This window comes from Mytilus trossulus, chromosome 6 (assembly GCF_036588685.1).
Source record: "Mytilus trossulus isolate FHL-02 chromosome 6, PNRI_Mtr1.1.1.hap1, whole genome shotgun sequence".
NCBI classification, from domain to species: Eukaryota; Metazoa; Mollusca; class Bivalvia; order Mytilida; family Mytilidae; genus Mytilus; species Mytilus trossulus.
The window spans coordinates 54,706,809-54,731,436 of record NC_086378.1 but is presented as its reverse complement, the minus strand read 5'-3'; the positions used below and the strand labels follow the sequence as shown (position 1 = coordinate 54,731,436).

At 30.8% G+C, this 24,628-nt stretch overlaps 1 protein-coding gene across 5 annotated transcripts in view; it reads left to right on the top strand.

The window, feature by feature from the left end:
* LOC134721547 (protein turtle homolog A-like) overlaps positions 1-24,628 on the top strand; it is a 104,611-nt gene that overhangs the window by 74,532 nt on the left and 5,451 nt on the right. The window contains exons 1-13 of one of the 5 annotated variants that reach the window (XM_063584642.1): positions 7,319-7,470; positions 9,102-9,377; positions 10,506-10,793; positions 12,338-12,619; positions 13,777-13,892; positions 14,700-14,853; positions 15,478-15,589; positions 16,217-16,389; positions 18,217-18,252; positions 20,163-20,243; positions 21,959-22,252; positions 22,751-22,792; positions 24,210-24,350. In XM_063584642.1, the coding sequence (XP_063440712.1) occupies positions 7,398-7,470; positions 9,102-9,377; positions 10,506-10,793; positions 12,338-12,619; positions 13,777-13,892; positions 14,700-14,853; positions 15,478-15,589; positions 16,217-16,389; positions 18,217-18,252; positions 20,163-20,243; positions 21,959-22,252; positions 22,751-22,792; positions 24,210-24,350 (2,068 nt within the window). In that variant the 5' untranslated portion in view covers positions 7,319-7,397. Of the gene's footprint in view, positions 1-7,318; positions 7,471-9,101; positions 9,378-10,505; positions 10,794-12,337; positions 12,620-13,776; positions 13,893-14,699; positions 14,854-15,477; positions 15,590-16,216; positions 16,390-18,216; positions 18,253-20,162; positions 20,244-21,958; positions 22,253-22,750; positions 22,793-24,209; positions 24,351-24,628 lie in introns of those variants that run through there. The other 4 variants (XM_063584638.1, XM_063584639.1, XM_063584640.1 and 1 more) reach the window with 4 other exon arrangements.

The following is a 24,628-nucleotide window of genomic DNA, read 5'->3' as shown; positions in this document are numbered from 1 at the left end:
CATAAAAATGTCAATCAGCTGATTGTTGTACATCATTTATACACTATATATCATACATTATACACTATACACTACGCTTTACACTATATACCATACACAAAACATTATTCACCATACACGTTACGGTGACCCTTTCATATTATGGCCATTTAAAGTTTGAAATATAACATGGTTCTGGGGTGGATCAAGGATTTTTTTTTGGGGGGGGGGTGACTTTACAATAAAAGTACGCACATCTTGAAAAAGATAATATTAAAAAAAAACAAATGGCAGTGAAAGCAGACATACTTCCACTTACAGCCCTCTAGATCTTCAACTGTTTCTGAAAATTGGAAATTTACTACTGAAATTTTGCACACATCTAGATAAAAATTTCCTTTCCCAGCTCAATTTTTCAATTTTTTTAATTGATTGTAGAAGTGTCTTATTGTTTAAGGCAGTTGATGATTTAATGAGTAATAGACTCGCCATACATGATCAGTCATCGGGAGAATTCTCACAGAACATTACCTTTAATTAATAATCCCATCTTTTGTATAAATATTAATTAATGAGTAAAAATTGATATTGACTTTATGATTTTAGTGTCTGTGACAATACAAATTTATCTTTTTGTTTACATTAAAGCATTATTTTACATTTAATATGTATTGACATATGCAGAAGAAATTAATCGCTTCAATTCAATCGCATATTCATTTGCATTTAGCACAGCCTGATTTAAAATGGTAATCTGATGTGTTTAATTGACACAGTAATGATTCTAAAGCCATTTGTATTCCGGTTCATTGCCGTCCTTCAGAATTTAAACTTGACATTCTAATGAAGCAATTGCAATTTTACTTTTAAAGAATCAATATTAGAGGTTCTTTATCAATTTATATTGTTTGGTTTTCCTTGCAATTTCGGATAACTAATTCGTTTTCGGCTTTTCAATGTCCACATTTATTACTTCCCATTCCAAATTTTTGGATGCGTTTTCCCATCAATACCCTTGATAAATTAAATTTTATTGGAAAACGAAAAGTGATCAATTAGTTGAAATCTTTCATTCTCCTGGTAGATGTTTGAGTTGTGTGTCTTGTGCATCCATGTGTATATTCAGGAATAAAAGATTAATTTTAATTTAATGTGCTAGTCTAGATTCTCATGGACAAAAGATATTTCATTTTCCAATAACTCGATTCCCATATGTAATAGTTGTGTTGTTTTCGTTTACTTAGTTTCTATATATAGAAAATTAAGTTGATGTTAGTAGACAGAAGAATATCAATTCATAAGTACTAATTTGGGAAAAGAAATTTGAAAATAATTTATTGAGCTTATTTGATATTGAATGATTCTATGTATTAATTGTCAGAGAAATATTTTTGAGTTATCTCCCTTTTATCATATTGAATAGTTTTGGAATATGTATTGGTAATAGGACAAATGTAGGAGTTTGAAAATTGAAGAATATTAAAGAGAATTAAGAAATAGAAAGGGAAAACATAGGAGAGAAGATAATTTTTATAATCTCAGTCTGCTCTCCTAGCGAAAATGAGGGTATAGTTTAGGAGATTTTCATTTGTTTTCTCTAACTTATTAGTCCATTTGTCTATTTTTGTTTTTTCCTTTATTCTCTATTCTCTATATGCACTACCCAATTATAATCTCTATTTCTTTCTCCAATATTGTATTATTCTATAATTCCCATCTAGGACTCCTAATTTACAATTTTGATGACATTTGTGAAATAATTGAAGTATTAATTAAAGTCAGTTATATTTTTTTCAAGTTTGCTTTCTGGTTGTAAAAAAGTGACAGCTATCAGATTCAGTGCTTATATTGAAATTTAAAAGATGTTGTTGTAATGATTTTCAATGAGTCATTACCTTTCAACAGGAGACCAAATGCTGAAGAAATTAGCAATTATAAGTCACTTAAAGTTAATGCTATTTTACTGATAAATACCAATATAAATTACATTTAGTAGTTCATATTCTAATTCCTAAGCAAAGATATTGAGGGTATTAACAGAAACCAGAATTTTAGCAGAATTAATTTTAAATAAAATCTCCCAAATTGTGTTGTCACTGTTGAATTCAAGAAATTATGCAAATCAAAAGACTTTTGGTTGTTTAAACTCTAAATAATTCTATAGGGTTTCGGTGAACTAAAAAGGATCTTATTATAATCAGGATCTATCTCCTTCCATCAACCTCAAAGAATTTTACGAACTACAGACACCTTAATATTCATATTTTCTTTGTTTAGAATTCTATAGTACATTTGATAACTCCAAAGAATTTTACGAACTACAGACACCTTAATATTCATATTTTCTTTGTTTATGATTCTAGTACATTTGATAACTTCAATAATTTCATCAACTGACATTGGCCACGTTTTAACCCTTGAAGTTCTTTGTTGTGTTACCTAACTCAGAACAGTTTTAACCCTTGAAGTTCTTTGTTGTGTTACCTAACTCAGAACAGTTTTAACCCTTGAAGTGCTTTGTTGTGTTACCTAACTCAGAACAGTTTTAACCCTTGAAGTGCTTTGTTGTGTTACCTAACTCAGAACAGTTTTAACCCTTGAAGTGCTTTGTTGTGTTACCTAACTCAGAACAGTTTTAACCCTTGAAGTTCTTTGTTGTGTTACCTAACTCAGAACAGTTTTAACCCTTGAAGTTCTTTGTTGTGTTACCTAACTCAGAACAGTTTTAACCCTTGAAGTGCTTTGTTGTGTTACCTAACTCAGAACAGTTTTAACCCTTGAAGTGCTTTGTTGTGTTACCTAACTCAGAACAGTTTTAACCCTTGAAGTGCTTTGTTGTGTTACCTAACTCAGAACAGTTTTAACCCTTGAAGTTCTTTGTTGTGTTACCTAACTCAGAACAGTTTTAACCCTTGAAGTTCTTTGTTGTGTTACCTAACTCAGAACAGTTTTAACCCTTGAAGTTCTTTGTTGTGTTACCTAACTCAGAACAGTTTTAACCCTTGAAGTTCTTTGTTGTGTTACCTAACTCAGAACAGTTTTAACCCTTGAAGTTCTTTGTTGTGTTACCTAACTCAGAACAGTTTTAACCCTTGAAGTTCTTTGTTGTGTTACCTAACTCAGAACAGTTTTAACCCTTGAAGTTCTTTGTTGTGTTACCTAACTCAGAACAGTTTTAACCCTTGAAGTTCTTTGTTGTGTTACCTAACTCAGAACAGTTTTAACCCTTGAAGTTCTTTGTTGTGTTACCTAACTCAGAACAGTTTTAACCCTTGAAGTTCTTTGTTGTGTTACCTAACTCAGAACAGTTTTAACCCTTGAAGTTCTTTGTTGTGTTACCTAACTCAGAACAGTTTTAACCCTTGAAGTTCTTTGTTGTGTTACCTAACTCAGAACAGTTTTAACCCTTGAAGTTCTTTGTTGTGTTACCTAACTCAGAACAGTTTTAACCCTTGAAGTTCTTTGTTGTGTTACCTAACTCAGAACAGTTTTAACCCTTGAAGTGCTTTGTTGTGTTACCTAACTCAGAACAGTTTTAACCCTTGAAGTGCTTTGTTGTGTTACCTAACTCAGAACAGTTTTAACCCTTGAAGTTCTTTGTTGTGTTACCTAACTCAGAACAGTTTTAACCCTTGAAGTTCTTTGTTGTGTTACCTAACTCAGAACAGTTTTAACCCTTGAAGTTCTTTGTTGTGTTACCTAACTCAGAACAGTTTTAACCCTTGAAGTGCTTTGTTGTGTTACCTAACTCAGAACAGTTTTAACCCTTGAAGTGCTTTGTTGTGTTACCTAACTCAGAACAGTTTTAACCCTTGAAGTTCTTTGTTGTGTTACCTAACTCAGAACAGTTTTAACCCTTGAAGTTCTTTGTTGTGTTACCTAACTCAGAACAGTTTTAACCCTTGAAGTTCTTTGTTGTGTTACCTAACTCAGAACAGTTTTAACCCTTGAAGTTCTTTGTTGTGTTACCTAACTCAGAACAGTTTTAACCCTTGAAGTTCTTTGTTGTGTTACCTAACTCAGAACAGTTTTAACCCTTGAAGTTCTTTGTTGTGTTACCTAACTCAGAACAGTTTTAACCCTTGAAGTGCTTTGTTGTGTTACCTAACTCAGAACAGTTTTAACCCTTGAAGTTCTTTGTTGTGTTACCTAACTCAGAACAGTTTTAACCCTTGAAGTGCTTTGTTGTGTTACCTAACTCAGAACAGTTTTAACCCTTGAAGTGCTTTGTTGTGTTACCTAACTCAGAACAGTTTTAACCCTTGAAGTTCTTTGTTGTGTTACCTAACTCAGAACAGTTTTAACCCTTGAAGTTCTTTGTTGTGTTACCTAACTCAGAACAGTTTTAACCCTTGAAGTTCTTTGTTGTGTTACCTAACTCAGAACAGTTTTAACCCTTGAAGTTCTTTGTTGTGTTACCTAACTCAGAACAGTTTTAACCCTTGAAGTTCTTTGTTGTGTTACCTAACTCAGAACAGTTTTAACCCTTGAAGTTCTTTGTTGTGTTACCTAACTCAGAACAGTTTTAACCCTTGAAGTTCTTTGTTGTGTTACCTAACTCAGAACAGTTTTAACCCTTGAAGTTCTTTGTTGTGTTACCTAACTCAGAACAGTTTTAACCCTTGAAGTTCTTTGTTGTGTTACCTAACTCAGAACAGTTTTAACCCTTGAAGTGCTTTGTTGTGTTACCTAACTCAGAACAGTTTTAACCCTTGAAGTGCTTTGTTGTGTTACCTAACTCAGAACAGTTTTAACCCTTGAAGTTCTTTGTTGTGTTACCTAACTCAGAACAGTTTTAACCCTTGAAGTTCTTTGTTGTGTTACCTAACTCAGAACAGTTTTAACCCTTGAAGTTCTTTGTTGTGTTACCTAACTCAGAACAGTTTTAACCCTTGAAGTTCTTTGTTGTGTTACCTAACTCAGAACAGTTTTAACCCTTGAAGTTCTTTGTTGTGTTACCTAACTCAGAACAGTTTTAACCCTTGAAGTGCTTTGTTGTGTTACCTAACTCAGAACAGTTTTAACCCTTGAAGTTCTTTGTTGTGTTACCTAACTCAGAACAGTTTTAACCCTTGAAGTTCTTTGTTGTGTTACCTAACTCAGAACAGTTTTAACCCTTGAAGTTCTTTGTTGTGTTACCTAACTCAGAACAGTTTTAACCCTTGAAGTTCTTTGTTGTGTTACCTAACTCAGAACAGTTTTAACCCTTGAAGTGCTTTGTTGTGTTACCTAACTCAGAACAGTTTTAACCCTTGAAGTTCTTTGTTGTGTTACCTAACTCAGAACAGTTTTAACCCTTGAAGTGCTTTGTTGTGTTACCTAACTCAGAACAGTTTTAACCCTTGAAGTTCTTTGTTGTGTTACCTAACTCAGAACAGTTTTAACCCTTGAAGTTCTTTGTTGTGTTACCTAACTCAGAACAGTTTTAACCCTTGAAGTGCTTTGTTGTGTTACCTAACTCAGAACAGTTTTAACCCTTGAAGTGCTTTGTTGTGTTACCTAACTCAGAACAGTTTTAACCCTTGAAGTTCTTTGTTGTGTTACCTAACTCAGAACAGTTTTAACCCTTGAAGTTCTTTGTTGTGTTACCTAACTCAGAACAGTTTTAACCCTTGAAGTTCTTTGTTGTGTTACCTAACTCAGAACAGTTTTAACCCTTGAAGTTCTTTGTTGTGTTACCTAACTCAGAACAGTTTTAACCCTTGAAGTTCTTTGTTGTGTTACCTAACTCAGAACAGTTTTAACCCTTGAAGTTCTTTGTTGTGTTACCTAACTCAGAACAGTTTTAACCCTTGAAGTTCTTTGTTGTGTTACCTAACTCAGAACAGTTTTAACCCTTGAAGTGCTTTGTTGTGTTACCTAACTCAGAACAGTTTTAACCCTTGAAGTTCTTTGTTGTGTTACCTAACTCAGAACAGTTTTAACCCTTGAAGTTCTTTGTTGTGTTACCTAACTCAGAACAGTTTTAACCCTTGAAGTTCTTTGTTGTGTTACCTAACTCAGAACAGTTTTAACCCTTGAAGTTCTTTGTTGTGTTACCTAACTCAGAACAGTTTTAACCCTTGAAGTTCTTTGTTGTGTTACCTAACTCAGAACAGTTTTAACCCTTGAAGTGCTTTGTTGTGTTACCTAACTCAGAACAGTTTTAACCCTTGAAGTTCTTTGTTGTGTTACCTAACTCAGAACAGTTTTAACCCTTGAAGTTCTTTGTTGTGTTACCTAACTCAGAACAGTTTTAACCCTTGAAGTTCTTTGTTGTGTTACCTAACTCAGAACAGTTTTAACCCTTGAAGTGCTTTGTTGTGTTACCTAACTCAGAACATTATTTTTCATTATTGGTGGTTGCCAGTAATGAAAGACAATCGTAATAGCTATAATTTTATATTCTTCATGTTTTATTAAAGAATAATATAAATCCTTGTGGTTTATTTATGTCCAATTTAACTCTCATAAATATTGTAATATTATCCAATAACTCATTTGATGGTTATTTTTGAACATTTAGAGATATTTATTACCATACAATTTTCTTTTGAGCTCACATGATTTTGTTAGGGCAGTTTATGAGGTTAATATCTTACATCTTTAATTATTTTATCAACAGTGAATGACTTTCATCTACTTTTCATTGATTTAGTTGGTTGGTATTTTTTTTGGTTATTTTTCCGGTTTTGTTTAATTATTGATTTATTCTCGAATACTTGTGAAGGATTTTAAAATTTAGTGTTCAATTTAAGTTCTTTTTTTCTTGATATTTATTTAATTTTTACATTTAAAATATCAGTTTCTTGATGAGTTTATTCAATTTCACATTTTATATTAAAATTTCCAATATTACCCAAGCTTTACATGCTTTTGTCAATTTTCATTGCACTAAAATATTATTCTTATTGCAAAATATCTATTTTCAAACTTTATGACATATCTTTAATAATCTGTGGTCATTTGATTTATTTCACTCAAACATTTTGACAGTTTGTGTTTTTAAAAGGAATCACTAATTTAATAATGTCATTTATCTATAGAAATTTTCTATAGATGTAAAGATAAGACAGGTGTAGAATGTGTTTTATTCATGTAGGGGGTCCCAGGTGAAATCCTTACCTGGAACATCAAAAGATTAGGGGCACAGGTAACAAATGTATTTATAGAAAATCTTGTCAGTCCAGATAATAGCCACTTAAACAATAAATGTTTATTTTTATAATTAAATTCTATTGTATATTTTATCTTTATTACACATTTTTAATTATTTATGACATATTGTTTATTCAAAACTTTTACAACTTTTTAATGGCATCCCTTCAAGCCAAAATAGAATGTTCCAAAATTTGAATGAATGGCTGGTTGCACATAGTAAATCTAGTGACCTAGAAATTTTTGATAGGGGTTGATAGTTTGACCTAAATGGATGGGTTATGGAGAGGAGATGTGGTTATTTGTTGTGGTTTTGGATAGGAATTTCCTCTTGTTTACAGGCCAGTGCTCAAGGTAAACAAATATTTACAGAATACACATCCCTAAACTACTGAGAGACACAATACAAACATAGTGTGTGTTTATCACATTAAAACATTCCTCAAGTATTTACTGCCAGTTGAAAAATTACTTTCTAATTGGAATGCACCAGAATTGTATTTATTTAATTTATAACTTATTTTCGAATAATTGAGCAGTGTTATAAACATGGGGAGCAGACTGCTTTGTAGATGTTTTCTTAGCTTGATTCCATTAACATTGAGATTGTCTTGTTACGGATATGTAAACTGGTTCAAACACCAAAAAGTGATGATATTTTTCTGACCTCGACTTTATTGAAATCCTGATTTAAATGTTGGACGATTATTGTTCGCCATCTACAAAGAAGTCGGTGATTTTATAGTGATTAAAATACCAAGCTCTGCTTTTTAATTGACGCCAGATAAATCCTTTTCTAAACATTTTAAAGATTAAAATACCTGTTGGAATTGAGGTTTAAAATTTTTGGATTTTTGATTCACCGATACAAATATATCAAAAATAGTAAAACAGTCTGGTTTAAATTTGAAATATCTGTTTATTGATACAACCATTTTTGTAAACAAAGAATAAAATTATTTTAACACCTATATATATCTAAACACAAACAGTAGTCCAGTTTGTGAATGTTAGATTATTGGCCAGATAACCAAACAGTCCATTAGCTTAATGTCATGATGCCCTTAAAAGTAAATTATCAGCCATTACTTTGTCTATTGTGTAATTCTTTACATTCTCATATAACCATTCTGCACTATTGTAACAGTAAAAAATGTACTAAGCACTAACAATAAAAGCTAAGTTATAAGGCCTAGAAATACCAGAAAAACTGTGATTAAAAAAAAGGGGGGATAATCTGAGTGAATAAAAAATTCTGTGAATGGAATAGTTTTGAAATGGTTCATATCCATGGACCTTTCCATAGTGATGTGTGATTTGATAACCAGATTTTTTATAACACCTGCAAGTTTCCCCTTTTTGGGCTTCCTTGATTTTAAACATCCAAGGCAAACCATGAACATACTATGTATCAAATGTACATGTAAAATCTAAATGTTCAATGGCAAATATAATTTGTTTATGTATTATGAGAGCTGATTTATGACTGACAGACTTTTGCTTTATAATGCTAAAATTAATTTAGAAAGAACTGTATAAGTAAACATATTAAAGGCACTGGATTATATACATGATATACAGATCTGAATGAGCAACAACATGCTTTATGTGGAAAACTGAATGTAAAAATGTTGCTTCTGGGAGTAAAAATTTTCTAACTCAGATTATTTTCTTCCTGGGCACATGCCAGGTTTCGGTATTTTTTACTCGCCTACTATTTTTGGTTAAGTTTGTTTTGTGTCTTTAACTTATGTAGTGTATCATGTTAAGCTTTTTTAAAGCAATGATGGCATTGTTGGTTTTTAATTGCCAAATGCTATTTGAAAGTCCGTTTTGTTTCCTATTTAATTCTGCTTTTTTTTTTACAGTTTTATATTAATATAATACATAAAAGACTGTGATCATGACACTTCACAAAATGTTTGCTTAGGTTAAAATTGTAAAAAAATCGAAATAATGCATAAATAAATTTTATTTATTTCCAGCACCTCCAAAAATCTTAGATAGTACACCAAGTAAATACAAACAGCAGCAGGGAAAAACCATAACATTATATTGTAAAGTTTCTGGTACCCCAGAACCAACTGGTTTCTGGCTGAAGGACAATAGAGAAGTACGGTCATCGTCTCGTGTCACCATCTCATCTGATAATACAGAAGTAGAGATCAGAGATCTACAGAGATCTGATGGAGGAACTTATACTTGTAAATTCTCAAACACAATCGGTAGCATATCACAAAGGATAGATTTGATAGTAGAAGGTTAGTTAGTATATGTACACATGATAGGGAAGGAATTTTTTATGGTGTATGTGTACATAAACTGCTTATCAGTCAAATCAATTATCAATACCTAAAAAGCAAAAAAAATTTCAACAATAAAAATTAAACTAGGTCAGGAAGTTGCTTATGGAAGCAGTACATGTATATGGTTTCTTTTAATGCTAAAAGGAAATATGATCTACTTTATCTCTAGATTCTGTTCATTTTCTGATTTAGTTTTAAAAAAGCACTACAGTCCACTTCCAAACTAGTTTTATGACACCAGACAGTCATACCTATGGAATTTAATACATGACTCAAGATTTATGTTTAAATAATTTCCGTTAAGTATATCAATTTAATGAAAATTATTATTTTAATTTCACAAAAAAGACAGAAAAATCTATTTTGACGTTAGTTTATTATTCTAGACTATACTTTTTATGACCTGTTTTTGCTATATCAATATTGTGTAACCGTCTTTTATGGGAAATTTCATAGTTTTAAGTACCAAGTTTATTATTTGAGTAAACAAATTTAGAAAATCAACATCCAAATTACCTTGTGTAATATGATGTAATCAATTGCAAATTTGTAACAGAACGAATTTATTGCTGTATAATAGCTAGGTAACAATGAAAAAACAAATATGGGTATTGATTATTCTATTTTATTGAATGTTTACTGACCGTTTTCCCGCTTTTTCTGGAGTTTCAGTTACAGAAGTTATGAAGCAGACGTTATAATTTCCGATCTGAAAGGATATAACCATGCAGGGTGTTTAGATAAATGGCGAAATCCGAAAGTTCATAGATGAAGATAAAAACAATTGAAATATTTAATTTGAGTTTAAGCATTTTAGAACATAGGAAATCTATCTTACATAATTTTAATGCAGTTGTCTGCACAAAATCTGTACAAGATTTGTCTACGAAATTCATTACCTTTTAATGTGAAATGAATTTTTGCATCCTTGTATATGCACGCTATATAGATGAAGATAATAGTAGATTCAATATTTGGAAGACTCTGAGGTAATACAATTAGTAATTAACTGTAAATGAATCAGACTTAATCCATAGTATCATGATCATTGAAGCAATTTTTATAATCATCCTTATTTTTCAGGTGCAGCATACATTTTAAGCCCACCGTCCAATACAACTGCCGTAGAAGGACAAAGGGTCACATTACATTGTGGAGCTGATGCCTTCCCTAACAACATCACGTACCGCTGGTACTTCAATGATCGTAATGTCAACACATACCTCGGCTACGGCCAGAGAATTTATATTCAACCAGACGGTACTCTCGTTTTGTCTTCGGTCAACAAAGATGATATGGGATGGTACATTTGTAGACCAAGTAATGGAGTTGGTCAAGACCCAGAGGCCTCCGCCTTTTTAAATGTTACATGTAAGATATTGGACAGACCAAACTTTAATATTTATGCATGTGAAACATATAAGTGAATAAGTAATCCTGTGACCTCAAAGTTGATGGTTTATAACATGAGGTTTAGAAATTGGGTGTAATTGCAGAAAATGTAACATTAAATGTCAAGAGTCAAACATAACTAAATTAGGAATATTTTAAGTCAGAATTTTTTTATTTTTTTTAGTGAAAGGGAATATTTGAACTCTAAGTCTGCTTTCCTCTCATTGAATTCATCCCTGTTAACTTGGAGATTTTTTATGGGGTTTCAGACTTTTGAATAAAGGTAGTATACCATGTATAAGGCTGTTCAAAAGTCATCAATTGATTTAGAAAAAACAAATCTGGGTTTCAGACTAAAAGGGAGGGGAGCACATCAACTTTTTTAGCATCAGAAATTAAATGAAAAGATTTTTTCTTTTGGTATTGAAAAATTCCCATGTTGAATCACAAAATTGACGAAAGTTGTAATACATAATGCAGTGTGTTCCAGCCTTTTAGTTGTCTTGATGTAATTTATTCATTAAGTTTGCAATTTTCACTGATAACGTTGATGGTTTTCCTAACTTAAATGCATTTGAACATGCACCATTACAATTAAACAGTACACTATCATCCCACTATTCCTTTGTGCATATAAAACACTAACTTAGTTATGTAATATCTCTTTAATTGCCACGTGCCTCACTTTGATATTGAGTGCAGTTTCATGTATTCAGCACATTTATGGAAAACAATGCAGACTTCGTCGATAGATTGGGTTTTCTACTTGTGTTTTAAATGCAAGCAATCATATTTGGGAAATAGATGTATTTTTTGTGGGAAATAATTTGATACAGTGTTTTAACTTTTATATTTAATTATTAGAAGATTTGGGTGTTATGTTGTTACATGGCATTACAGCTATTAAAAACACTCATTATCATAAAAAAATGCAGGGTAGCACAATGATAAAAAACCTACATAGATAAATAAGTATAAAAGTAATTAGATAAGATTACAATAGATATTTGGGTATACGAAATTAAATATCAGTAAGACAGCAACCTAACTACAAAATAAACCACATAAACATTTCCTGCAAGTTTCATGATTTTACAAAAAGAAAAATTGATTCCATATAAACCCTTTAAAAGAAATATTATGTATTATTCTGGTATTTTATACGAATTTTATCCACTAAAAAAAATCAGCTTTATTTATATAATCTTTAAGCATGAAATAATTGTACATAGAGGATTTACTTTTTTGTCTGTCTAACTTTCACTGTGAAACTTGACATTATAGAAATGCATTGCACTTTTTGTTGAAAATATCTTGCCTTTAAATTAAACAGCAACGATCACACATATCAAGGGAATAATAAAATCTTATGAACAGACACCTGATCGACATTTGAAGATCAAGAAACTTTTTACTCTTAAAATACAATTGGTTTAGTCTAGACCAACTGATTTCTTTTCCAAACTTATATATTTTAAACGGATTTTTTACATGATTATACATAAATATGTGTTTTTTTCCAGATCTTCCAAAAATTTTAAGTATGCCCAGTAGATTAATTTGGGCATTAGGATTTACTGAGAGATTAGATTGCTTAGTGGATGCTAACCCACCTGTGTCAGAAATTATATGGATAAAGGATAGATTTATAGTACAGTTCGGCCAGGGTTCTACCACACAGCTGGCCAATGGCTCCTTGTTGATATATAATGTAAAGAAAAGTGACGAAGGCAGCTATAGTTGTACTCCTGTTAGTTCTGTAGGAAATGGTCCATCATCCCCTCTCGTGCAAGTTATAGTTAGAGGTAGGAAATTATGTCTATTCACATTGGTATTTAGTACTCTTCAAAAAAGATTGGAGATAAATAGAGAATACAAAAGGGCCTTACAATATCACATAGTTATCAACTGGAGACATCAATATAAATCAAGAGCTCTGCTATTTTTAATTTTGATATAATTTGTGGTTCATAATTTACTTTTAACACAAACATATGGATTAAAAGTAACAATTTTCTATGAAGTATTTAAATAACAGACATTTTAGTCAACTTTATCATACCCCCACTTTAAAAAAGGGTACTGTTTTACCTCTGTCTGTCCTTCCGTCAGTCCGTCAGTCAGTCCGTCCGTCCTTCCCATGAATATTTTTCGTCGTATTTTTCTCAGGAACTACAATACAAGGATTTCTGAAATTTGGTTTCAGGATTTATATAAGTCAGCAATACAGTGTGATGCGTTTTCAGATTGATCACTTGACAACTTCCTGTTTACCGAACACTTGTATGATTTTACACATGATAGCCAAATTGAAAATTTTTGTCACATTTTTCTCAGGAACTACAATACAAGGATTTCTGAAATTTGGTTTCAGGATTTATATAAGTCAGCTGTATCGTGTGATGCGTTTTCAGATTCATCACTCGACAACTTCCTGTTTACGGAACACTTGCATATTTTTACACTATTAATATTATCCACTTGTGGCGGGGGTATCATCAGTGAGCAGTAGCTCGCAGATTCACTTGTTTGATAATGCTTTATTTTTGAAAAATTCCTCATTAATTATTAGATTAAAGATCAACAATTGTTCTTTTGATGATAGAAAGAGAACTGTAAATACAAATTGTAGGTCAGGTTTTTCTCTCTCTCTCCAATACACAAAAAAGTATAGAAGATATGTGAATGTTGTTTTGCTAATGTGTAGATACTGGATTTTATGAAATTAATATTATAAAAATGATTTAATGTTTTAATTAAAGAATATATATCTCTATTTTGTAATTGATTGTAAATAATTTAGACATAAAACTACATGAGATAACTTTCCTTGATGTTATTAACCTTCCCAGAAATATGAAAATATTTCTTATTGGATAATAAATCATTTTATTACAAAATATATTGATAAAATGTGCTTATTTTACATTTGTTTTATGACTAAAATAATCTTTATTTCTAGACCCTCCAAAATTTACATACCGACCAGAGGCAAGATATATTCGGAAGCCTAATGACAGTGTTGTGATGCCATGCGGTGCCTCCGGAGTACCGCCTCCACTTATTACATGGCGAAAAGTAAGATTTTGTATAGATATGAATGCAAAAATAACTCAATTGAAGGAAGAATTTCCATTTATACTGATTTAGCATTACCCAATAACTTTCTATCTTTGATGTTTATGTAAAAAGTTACTTTCTCAAAAAGAACTCAAACATAAAAAAACCCCAATAAAAACTAAATAGAAAAAGAACATATAAATTTGTGAATGTAGAACCAGACCTGTTATGCAATAGAAGCAAGTTGGAGGTGTAATCCTATCTGTTATAGATTGATATAGGTATAATATTTAAAGATATGATATGAATTCCAATGAGAAGCCTTCAGCAACTTAGGCAAAACTCATACTATACTCAGCAACTTAGGCAAAACTCATACTATACTCAGCAACTTAGGCAAAACTCATACTATACTCAGCAACTTAGGCAAAACTCATACTATACAGCAAGCTATAAAAGATCAAAAAATAAAATGTTAAACAATCCAAGCGAGAAAACTTACAGCCTAGTTTATGTACAAACAAAACAAAAAAAAACAAAAACATGATGTACAGCAAGGCACAACAACCACTGAATATCAGGCTCTTGTTAGAATTTTTAACTTGTAATTTTGGTCTATTCTATAATTTTCAGTAGTGATAAACAGGTATGAAATTATGCAGATTCATGCCTTAACAGGGAAAAGTTGATGTGTGTATAGCATGAGAAATAATTGAATCTGATTGTAATCTTTGATATGAATCAAATGTATAATGATGAAATTTATTTTCCTTTATAAAAGAACAGTTTATTTTTTCTATGAAATAGTTCTTTTTTTATCTTAAGGTTTCGGGTGTGTTAGACTTCGGAGGGCGAGTGACTAGACTTGGTGGTAATTTAACGATAGTCCACATAGAGAAACAAGACCATGGACTATATGAATGTGAAGCAAGTAATGATTTCACCAGAATAGTTACAACTACTCAGCTTATTATAGAAAGTAAGAACATAACATCTAGATATAAAGTATATGCCAATAAGAACATATCATCTAATTTACATGATCTGAAACAAAACATTGTCAACTATTTAAAGTTATGTTCCCCTCAACTATATAAATTTATGTTAAGTCACTTTTTCAGAGTATTTTTTATCATTTGCCCTCCATACTGAATCTTAGTATTCTTAAAAATATATGTAAAAAAGAAGATGTGGTTTGTTTGCCAATGAGACAACTCTCTACAAGAGACCAAATGACACAGAAACTAACAAATATAGGTCACCATACGGCTATAAAGTGTAGTTTTCCCAAATGAAACAAATACAAATTGAGTTGAAGCCATGTTATGCAGTTTAATGAAGGTCTGAGTGATTTTAGAAATAGAGAAACCTTAAAATGACTCTTATCCCTACTTCAAAACAAGAACATGCTGATGCAATGAAAAGAGATATCAAAAAACAGATACACATTTCGCACTACTGTCAGACTAATAAGTAATATGGCCTTTTTCAAAACGAATGTTTTTTTCACTGAGTTTCAAATTTATATCATCAAAACCTAGAAACTTGTACCATAATTTACTGCATCTCTAGTAAATTAAATTGATGATGATATATTTGACAGGTACCACACCCCATGCCCCATACAATGTTACCGTTATTACAAGCTGGTTTGATGCCTATGTTACATGGATTCCTGCTTACAATGGTGGCAGTACACAAAGTTTTGTTATATGGTAAAATATATTCAAATGCTAGCCATTTATTATGTATTATTTTGATGTATAAACACATTCTCATATTATTTTAACAATATTACAAAAAAATCACAGAGGTTATCTCCCCTTGACTTTGATATGACCTTTGATACATTCAATTTGATGAAAAACCTTATGAAGTTATTATACTGTTTTATTTGAGAAAGATCTCTTTATATAACACAAATATATTAAAACTGTAAAAGTCATATAGTTGATATAAAATATGGAAAATACCACCTTATAATTTTAGTACTTTTCAGAAATGCTCAAACCTCAAAAAATGTTTTGTAAGCAAAGTATGTCTAAATACTTAAATACATCAAGAGCTATATTATGATTAAAAGGGACCTAAAAGACTGTACAAAACTTAATGCCATCTCTGATAGAGTTGCACAAAAATCTCACTACGCTTACAGCTGTAAACACATATTCTTCCAAGTTTCAAGTTCTGATAAACTGATACCTATTGAAATATATATTTACTCATGTTGAGCTATGCTTAGACTAAAGCAAAGTTTCCAGAGTCATTCTTTTCCTCCAGGCTCCCCCATTAAATTTGACTTTAAGAATCAGTAATTTGTATATTATTGCTATGTATAATAGGTACAGAAGTGTAAACGGAGAGGTCAGCCAGTGGGTCACAATGAGGATAGAGAATGCGACCAATCTGAAGGTGTTTAGATTAGAACCTGACACATTGTACGAGTTTAAAGTCCTCTCAAGAAATGCCTACGGTGACGGGAACTTTAGTGAAGTTAAACTTGCCAGAACTCTAGGTAGGTCTACAAAAGTTTTATATCTTACAGCTATTGATGTATAGTATATACTCCTCTATTATCCAGATTAATCATTAGGCACTGTGCTTTGTGTGCAGCAGCAAATATCTCTGCAATAGAAATATTTCAATTTTTGCTTCCTTCAGACGTGTGTATAGTTTGAATAAATGAGTTTAAAACAGTTATCTGTGCTGTTTGATAGAAAATAGATATCCTTGTTTTCAAAATTCCAATAGGGAACATACTTTATATAATTGTTTAAATAAACCAATTTTTCAAGACGTTTCGGCCATTTGCCTTCTTCATTTCAAAATACAAAAGTATTGTGATGTCATGCAATTGTGACGTTAAGGTATTATGACGTCATGACGTTTCCAAGGACATTTAGCTATAACATCTTATCAATGATTGAAAAGGAAATACAAATGTAATGTCAGCCATGTAGTTGAGAGGAAAAATAAAGAACTGAAGAAGGCCAATGGCCGAAACGTCTTGAAAAATTGGTTTATTTAAAGAAAATAGATATATAAGATGTTTATCTAACAAACTGTTGTACATCATAGAAAAATAAATACACCTGGTTACTTGTATGAAAGATTGAAGTGTATCTTAAAACACCTGCTGTAGGTAAAATAAAGATAACCGTTCATTTAACGATAAGTTGAACAACCTGTCGCAGGTAAATCTGAAAAAGGTATATGTTGTTGATGGGAATTTTACTGGTATTTTTCTTTTCTTTTGGAAACAAAATTACGAAATTGCTAATGTGGAAATAAATCAGGGTTCTTTGAAATGGTTGAAAAAGAAAAGAATTCTCTTTACAAATTCCAAAAAATAAGTCTAAATTTTGTGCAATATTTAGGATTTTGGCTCTAAGTATTTGTTAACTTAATTGAAATTAAGTTTAAGTTTTGAAATGCCAGGAGGATGAGATGTATGTCAGGAACATCATTAAAAGGGAAACTTTTTTTTTATTATTTTTAAAATAAAAAAAAAATTGATAGGATTTCCTGTGCACAAAAGGGAAATTTATACTAAATTTAAATATAAACACCTAAGGACAAGTATGAATGAATTAATGAGGTATGTTGTTTACAGGTGTTGTGAGGACATTTGTTAGATTACCATGCATGTTAGTATATACTAGTTTGTTTATGACAGATTTATTGGTTGGAGATAAAAATAGTTTTTGTATTGTTGACATACTAATTAAAAAGTGTATATTTTTGACTTTAGGGCATACATTTGTAATGACAATATTTCTTGTCAGTCTAGTTTTACATTAACTTAATTGATTATTGTGTCATCGCATATTCAAATCATGTCCTAGACCGGAAATAATTTCTTGTCGTAATTTTCATTTAACCTGCAGCTCACATGGATAAGTTCAAAAGTCATGTGACTGCAGGTAGCTGGAAGCAACATAAAGTAATAATTTTATTTGATATTTCATTTTTAATATTGTACATGATGTACAGGAAATTTTAAAACATATTTCTTACTTTTGAATTCATTAAATGATTGTTAAACATGTTAAAAAGCATGCTTTCGAAATGACTAGTATTTTTGAAGTAAAAATATGAATAGCTGAAATATGCACTTTATTTGTTTATTTGACTAGTTGTATTATTGACAAGTTATTTAATTAACTTACTTATGTGACTTTTATTCTAATTAATTTCAAACGAAGTTGGTTATTTTACTAACCGTAAGTTGTTTATTGAATATTACCATGAACATGTGACTTTTACTTTTAAAAACTTCAAAAGAAAGTGTATTTTTTTTACTAACCGTAAGTTACTAATTGAATATTTTCATGCCAATCAGGAAATAGAACACAAACATCAAGAAGACATGAAATTGGTACTTTATTACCTCCCCTTTTGCACCTTTCCATCAATGCACATTTTTTTGTATGTTGTAATTTTTCTCATTTCTTTGTGGAATAATATTGTTTGATATGTAATGGACTAAAAACTGAAGAAAATAGATAATTTTAAAGATTATGAAGTTGGTAAGTTAAGAGTGTCAAATTTGCATATAAATTATTTTAGAAGTTTACGTTCAAATACATATGGAAATATAATGTTATCATTACAACATCAAGTTTTTGTTGTTTCTATTTCTTAGTACAAAAAAAATGTATTCTTATAAAAACGCAATATCAAACAGTTTTATCAGTAGTTAGCTTAATTGCTTTTTGCTTTCTTTTCATTTTTTTTTTTATACTATTGATGTAGTTTAAGTTTATTTTTAATCTCTAATTTTGTGACAATTTGTCTTTCATGCATTTATTTCGAACATCTGAAAGAAAATTTCCTATGTAAAATTATTGTGATTACAAAAAATTTTAGATCAATATTCATAGATTTTATTCTTGTCTTAAAATTAAAGTTTGATTTTATTCTTTTTATAAAGGACTTTCTTGATATAAATGTTCAACTTGTTCACTGACTAAGAACATAAATTGTTTTCTAGGGCTTACAAAAATATATCTGGAGACAGTCTAAAATTGTACAATAAAATCAGCCTTAAGTTTGTTTAGAAAATCTGTACTTTTTAAATTTTGATTAAAAAAGAAAAGTCTGACAGTAAAATGAGCTTGTGATGATTATATACAAGGTTATCAAGTTATAATCATGTACAGTCAGTATAGACACATGTACGATATGATTCCTTCTACAATGTTTATTGTACTGACACCATTAAGATGTGTATCTTTTAAATTGTAAAAAAGGTTGTCAATATTACATGAAAAAAATGAAAGAAAGATTATTATTGCTATTTTGTGCATTTTTCCTTTGATCTGTTTTTGTGATAATTTTCATATCATTCTACATGCTTAAGATTGGCTAGAAACTAAGCATGCACATGGCATTGCTAACGAAATTGTCATAAAATTAGCATGAAATTGACAACGTCGTCAAAGGTAAAATAGTGATAAAAAGATTTTCATTGTTCATCTCAACTCGATTGCCTTTCTCACTTTCACCTTCCTGGCTCAAGCGAGAAAATCAATCTCGTTGATATGATCACGGATAAACTATAAGTACACAAAATAGCCAAAACAAATTTATAGGGACCTGTGATATCAGTTATCTATAAACATAGTTTGTTGTATGAGGGAGCCTGCTGCTTAAAGTCAAAAGAACCTTTGACCAATAGATAAAGGGATTTGATATACATTATTTATTATAAAAGCAGAAATTTTCGTGGGGGATTTAATTTCGTTCATTTCGTGGATAAGAAGTGCTCTGTTTATCTTTCTCACATGTCTTTAAGGCAACTTAAAACAATTATTGTCTTGTAACCATTAACACTATAACTGGGGCCAAATTTTTGGCACTTACCGAACTTACTACTTTTACTCTACTTTTGGCAAGGAGGGATTTCCCATCTTGTAGGCTTAACATTGCCACAACTTATCTACACTGTGTTGAGTCCAGTAATCACTGTTATAATGGTACTAAGAACATAGGATAGCTTTTGATGAAATAACAGTTTGTTTCTCTATTGAGACAATGTTACCACAAAGTGATATAGCAATACAAACTCTTACCATACAAGTGGTTGGTCCATTTAGTATCCAAAACAAAAATAAAAATTTATTACAAAACAAAATGGCAATATAGCAATACAAACTCTTACCATACAAGTGGTTGGTCCATTTAGTAGCCAAAACAAAAATAAAAATTTATTAGAAAAAAATTGCATAAGGTGGACAAGTTTTTTTTAAGACAAACTGGTAACGTATAATTTGTCACTATTTTCAGGAGAAGCTGATAGCTATCCCACAGCTCTTCCTACTTTACCTTCAGGTCATACTTACATTCCAATTATAACCAGACCTCTTGGTAAGTATATAGGTGTTCATTTCTTTGTATATAGTATATTAGACTGAAATACCCTAGGGATGCTACCTCCATTAATTGCAATTAGTTCAAAGGTTTTAAAAGGTTTCAAAAAGCATCTTGCCACACGATTAGAGTACATTTAAATGCAGTATAATATTGAAAATGCCTCAGGCATAAATTTTCAAAAACTGCATTTCTGTTGAAAGATATTAAGTGGATACAAGAAATACATGTATTTATGGTAATAGCTTTCCAAACCATGGTAGTATATAAACTTATTTGCTATGGTCAGTTATTGATGTTAAACAAGAAGTTTTACAAAATGGTGTATTAAAAAATGACAGCTTCAATTGATACAGCTGCCTGAACATGACCCTAAATCCATGAGAATAATAGTTTTATGCTTAATTTTATGTAGTTAGTTTTGTTGATAAGTGATTGAGTTTGCTAAATGTTGTTATTTTAGTTTGCTATATATCATATATGTTAATGTTAATGTATGTATCTTATTCTGTGTTTATTTTATCTAAACAATACTTTATGCATAGACAATTACATGAATAACAAGTTGAATTATATTCATACAAGCTATGCTCAAATCGAAGGTTGTTTGTTTCATTCCAATAATTATCAAAGGTACCAGGATTATAATTTAGAACTCCAGACACCTGTTTTGTCTACATCAGACTCATCAGTGACGCTCATATCAAAATATTTATAATGCCAAACAAATACAAGATTGTTTGATTTATTGTGTTGTAATGTACCAAAAAGGATATATTCAAATCACATTTACATGCCACTATCATGAATTATACACATAATATTTGCTACTGGACCTGAAACATCCATCTAAGTCCAGTGGCGGATCCAGAACTTTTCCTAAGAAGTTGGGGGCTCAGTGATTCCCTATATAATCTACCAAATTGTTCCCACGAAAAGGGGGGGACCCTGGATCCGCATATGAAGTCATCATGTTCCTACAGTTTACTTTTTATTGCCAAAACACAAGCTGCTTATTTTCCCAATGATATAGATAAGTAATAAATAATAGAGTAAAATATATAGCAAGAAAGAAACATAGGTTAGCTTTTTAATCCTAAAGTTACATGGTCTTGTTAGTTAGTTATTACAAACACTTTGAGATTATGTTTGTATATTTCCGTCTATTAGTTTTAGTGTCTTTTATTTTGTATTATGTAGATGCCTGCTTTCTTTTTCTCTTTAAGCTGCTTGAGCTCTATTGAAAATGTCAAATTCAAAATGTGAAAAAAATGAAGAAAAAAAAAGAAAGAAAATGTCAAATTCTGTATATGATCATTATTCCATTAAGCTATCTGATACAATTTACTTAGAAGTAATTGGTTAGGTGTCATTGTCAGAGGGGAGACAACTGTTTTGGTTTTAAAAACATACATGTATTAACATTGCATACTTTCTTACATATTTCGTTGGTATGTAGCCATATTGGTTGCTATGTTCCCTTACCTGATACATATTCATGAATTTTTCAGAAGATTTAAATGTTTAAACTGCTTTCTTTAACTGACAAGAATAAAACAGTAGATGGATAATAAAAATATCAGTAGCTTATAGGCAGAAATGTTCTGGAAAAAAATGAGTGTCTGATATACTGAAATGATGACAAAAATATTACAATGTTTTTTTTGGTTTCTTTTATAAGATGAATTATATATATTATCAACTATTTACAGGTGAAAGACCACCCTCTCCAAGAAACACAACAGCTTTTTTTGAAAATGGTGGAATAAGAATTACATGGTTGGCGCCAATTGCAAACAATAAAACACCAATACTTTATTACGTCATAGAACAAACAACAAGTAATAATTGGAAGCCATTGGATAATCAAGTGATAGCGCCATCTACTTCCTCTTTCATCAAAGATGGGATAATACCTTCGACAACCTATCGATTTAGAGTCTATGCATATAGTTCAGTTTCGTATAGCTTACCTGGGAATGAGGCTGTTATTGTAACACCTGCAGGTTGGTTTTTAAAAGACATTGGTATAAAATAAGGAAATACAGTATGATTTGGGCAATGAGACAACTATCCACCAAAGTTGAATGAAGTTCATGAAGAAAAAAAACGTGATTTAAAAATTAATTTGAAATGAAAAAAAATGAAATAGAGGTTCTATGTTTAATTCTTACCAGTGGTTTTATCAGATGTTTTAATCGCCTTAATACTTTTTGCAATAAATCAGCGTAGAGAAATAATTTACAGAAAGGTATAACTCCATACTTAGCTATACAAGTTGTCAATGAAAGATAAGTTAAAGATGTACTTAAAAATGTACTGGCGGCCATTTATTGATAGAATTTGAAGAAATAAAACTTCCTGTTTGATATTTAACGCATTTTGTGCAAAATTCAGACATATGATACTCGATGTCAAGTAACTTTCATAGTAAAATTAAACTTTTGTGGGACAAATATAAATGAAAATATTAGGAATGACTTGAATATTGTATAAATTTTTAGACTTACATAAGCCAGCAACAGTGACTGCAGATTATAGCGAGGGTAAAGTTGTTATTGTGGTTTTCAAACATCATTAATTTGTATTCTTTATATTATTTATATCACTTTGAACAACTGTTAATGAGGAAATGGAACACATAATATATTTAATTTCACTAGACTTTTGGTGATTTAGATCTTACCGTATTGAAAGTGTCTTCTCTGTATAGCATTATGATTTAATGGAACAGCCCTTGAAACTTTTTCTTTATGATCACAAAAAAAGGTACGGTACTAGACAAGATTTTCTTTAAATATATGTTAGTGTATTCAGTATATAAACATATGTTTTGAAAAATCTTGCCTCAATCATACCTGTGGTTACCATGGTTACAGTTGTACAAAGTGCTATTTTGATTATTATTCGGTTCATATTTTTAAGCACCAATTTCATTTCATGCATGGGTTTTAAATCATGATTACTTAACAGACTTATAAACAGTGCTGAAAAAAAGGTGGCAGTTTGGTTTGAAGGAAAACTAAAACATTTATCATGGACATTGCTGGCATTTCATGTAAAGTTGCTGCTCTGCTTATTTATGTCATGTTTTGGTTTTTCATGTCTGGTTTTATTTTAATGCTTTTAAGATTATACATATTCATCATCACATGGTAGTTGATTTTGCTACATTCCTGTCCCTATCACCCATATTGCAATTCATGCATATTTCCTAGTGCTCTCATTAAAAATTAATCACAAAATTAATAATTTTAAATAACAGGGAATCAATGTTGGTGTTACAATATAACTTGTGATGTGAATTTTACTAATTAGATAAGGATTGATTTGGCTAATTTAGTTTCATGTCATACACATAATACAGTTGTATACTTTAAAGGGTGGAAGGACCTTTTGAGGGAATTTTTGGTTGGGACTTTATTTCGCAGGAATCTAGGATGTAGAACAGTTCTATGTTATTCTTGTTTAACCTCCAATTTAAACACTCTCATTTATAAACTATTATTTAGATATATAAAACATACACACAATTCTTGCTATGGATCTATATTTTAAAAAAATCATTTAGTTGCAATTCTTATATCCTGCTATCAAATTCTCATGTCAAAAGTACCAAGGTTTTTTTTGTTGTTATTTATTCAAGATAAAACTGCAAGATATTTTTTAATGGATTTTAAAGATAGATAAAAGAATTATGAAAAACTTATAAAAGATCAAAATTTATTTATACATGTATGTAAACTTTAATTTTTGACTCTTTTTTTGTGGAGAACCAGTGTTAAATGGAATAAATTGAAATAAGCTCTTAGTTTTAGGCTAATAGGCACAGGAAATAACTTTAAGACAAGATACTTCTCTGTATCCACACTTTTTACAATTTATTTCCTTCATCCTTAACCTCTGTGTATATGCAGGAGAACTTTTTGTTACAATTATTTGATTTGTTTTGTATATTTTTAGAGTCGAAAGGACTTTTTCTGTCGGAGGCAGAAATCGGTGGCATTGTCGGTGGTCTATTGTTTCTATTGGTTGCTGTATTACTTGCCATCATTGGTATTATCTGTAGTAGGAAGAAAGATAGATCAAGGCCAGATAAATATGGTAGGTTTGTGACAGTTTTCACTGTATTTGGAAGTTACTAATTTTCAGTAGCAGATAGTACTATAGTTTCTGGAATATTCCTCACTATAAAACAAGTTGTATCTTTTTAAAGGGTCAAAGGTCACTTGACCCAAATGAGCAGACTGCTACCATTGATTTGACTATAAATATGTAACAGGGGAAGTACCTAGATCTTCAGCTTGCAAAATATAATAGATAATGTCTCTTTGTTCATACCCATAGCCTTAGGGGGTTCAGACGACCCCCCCCCCCCCCCT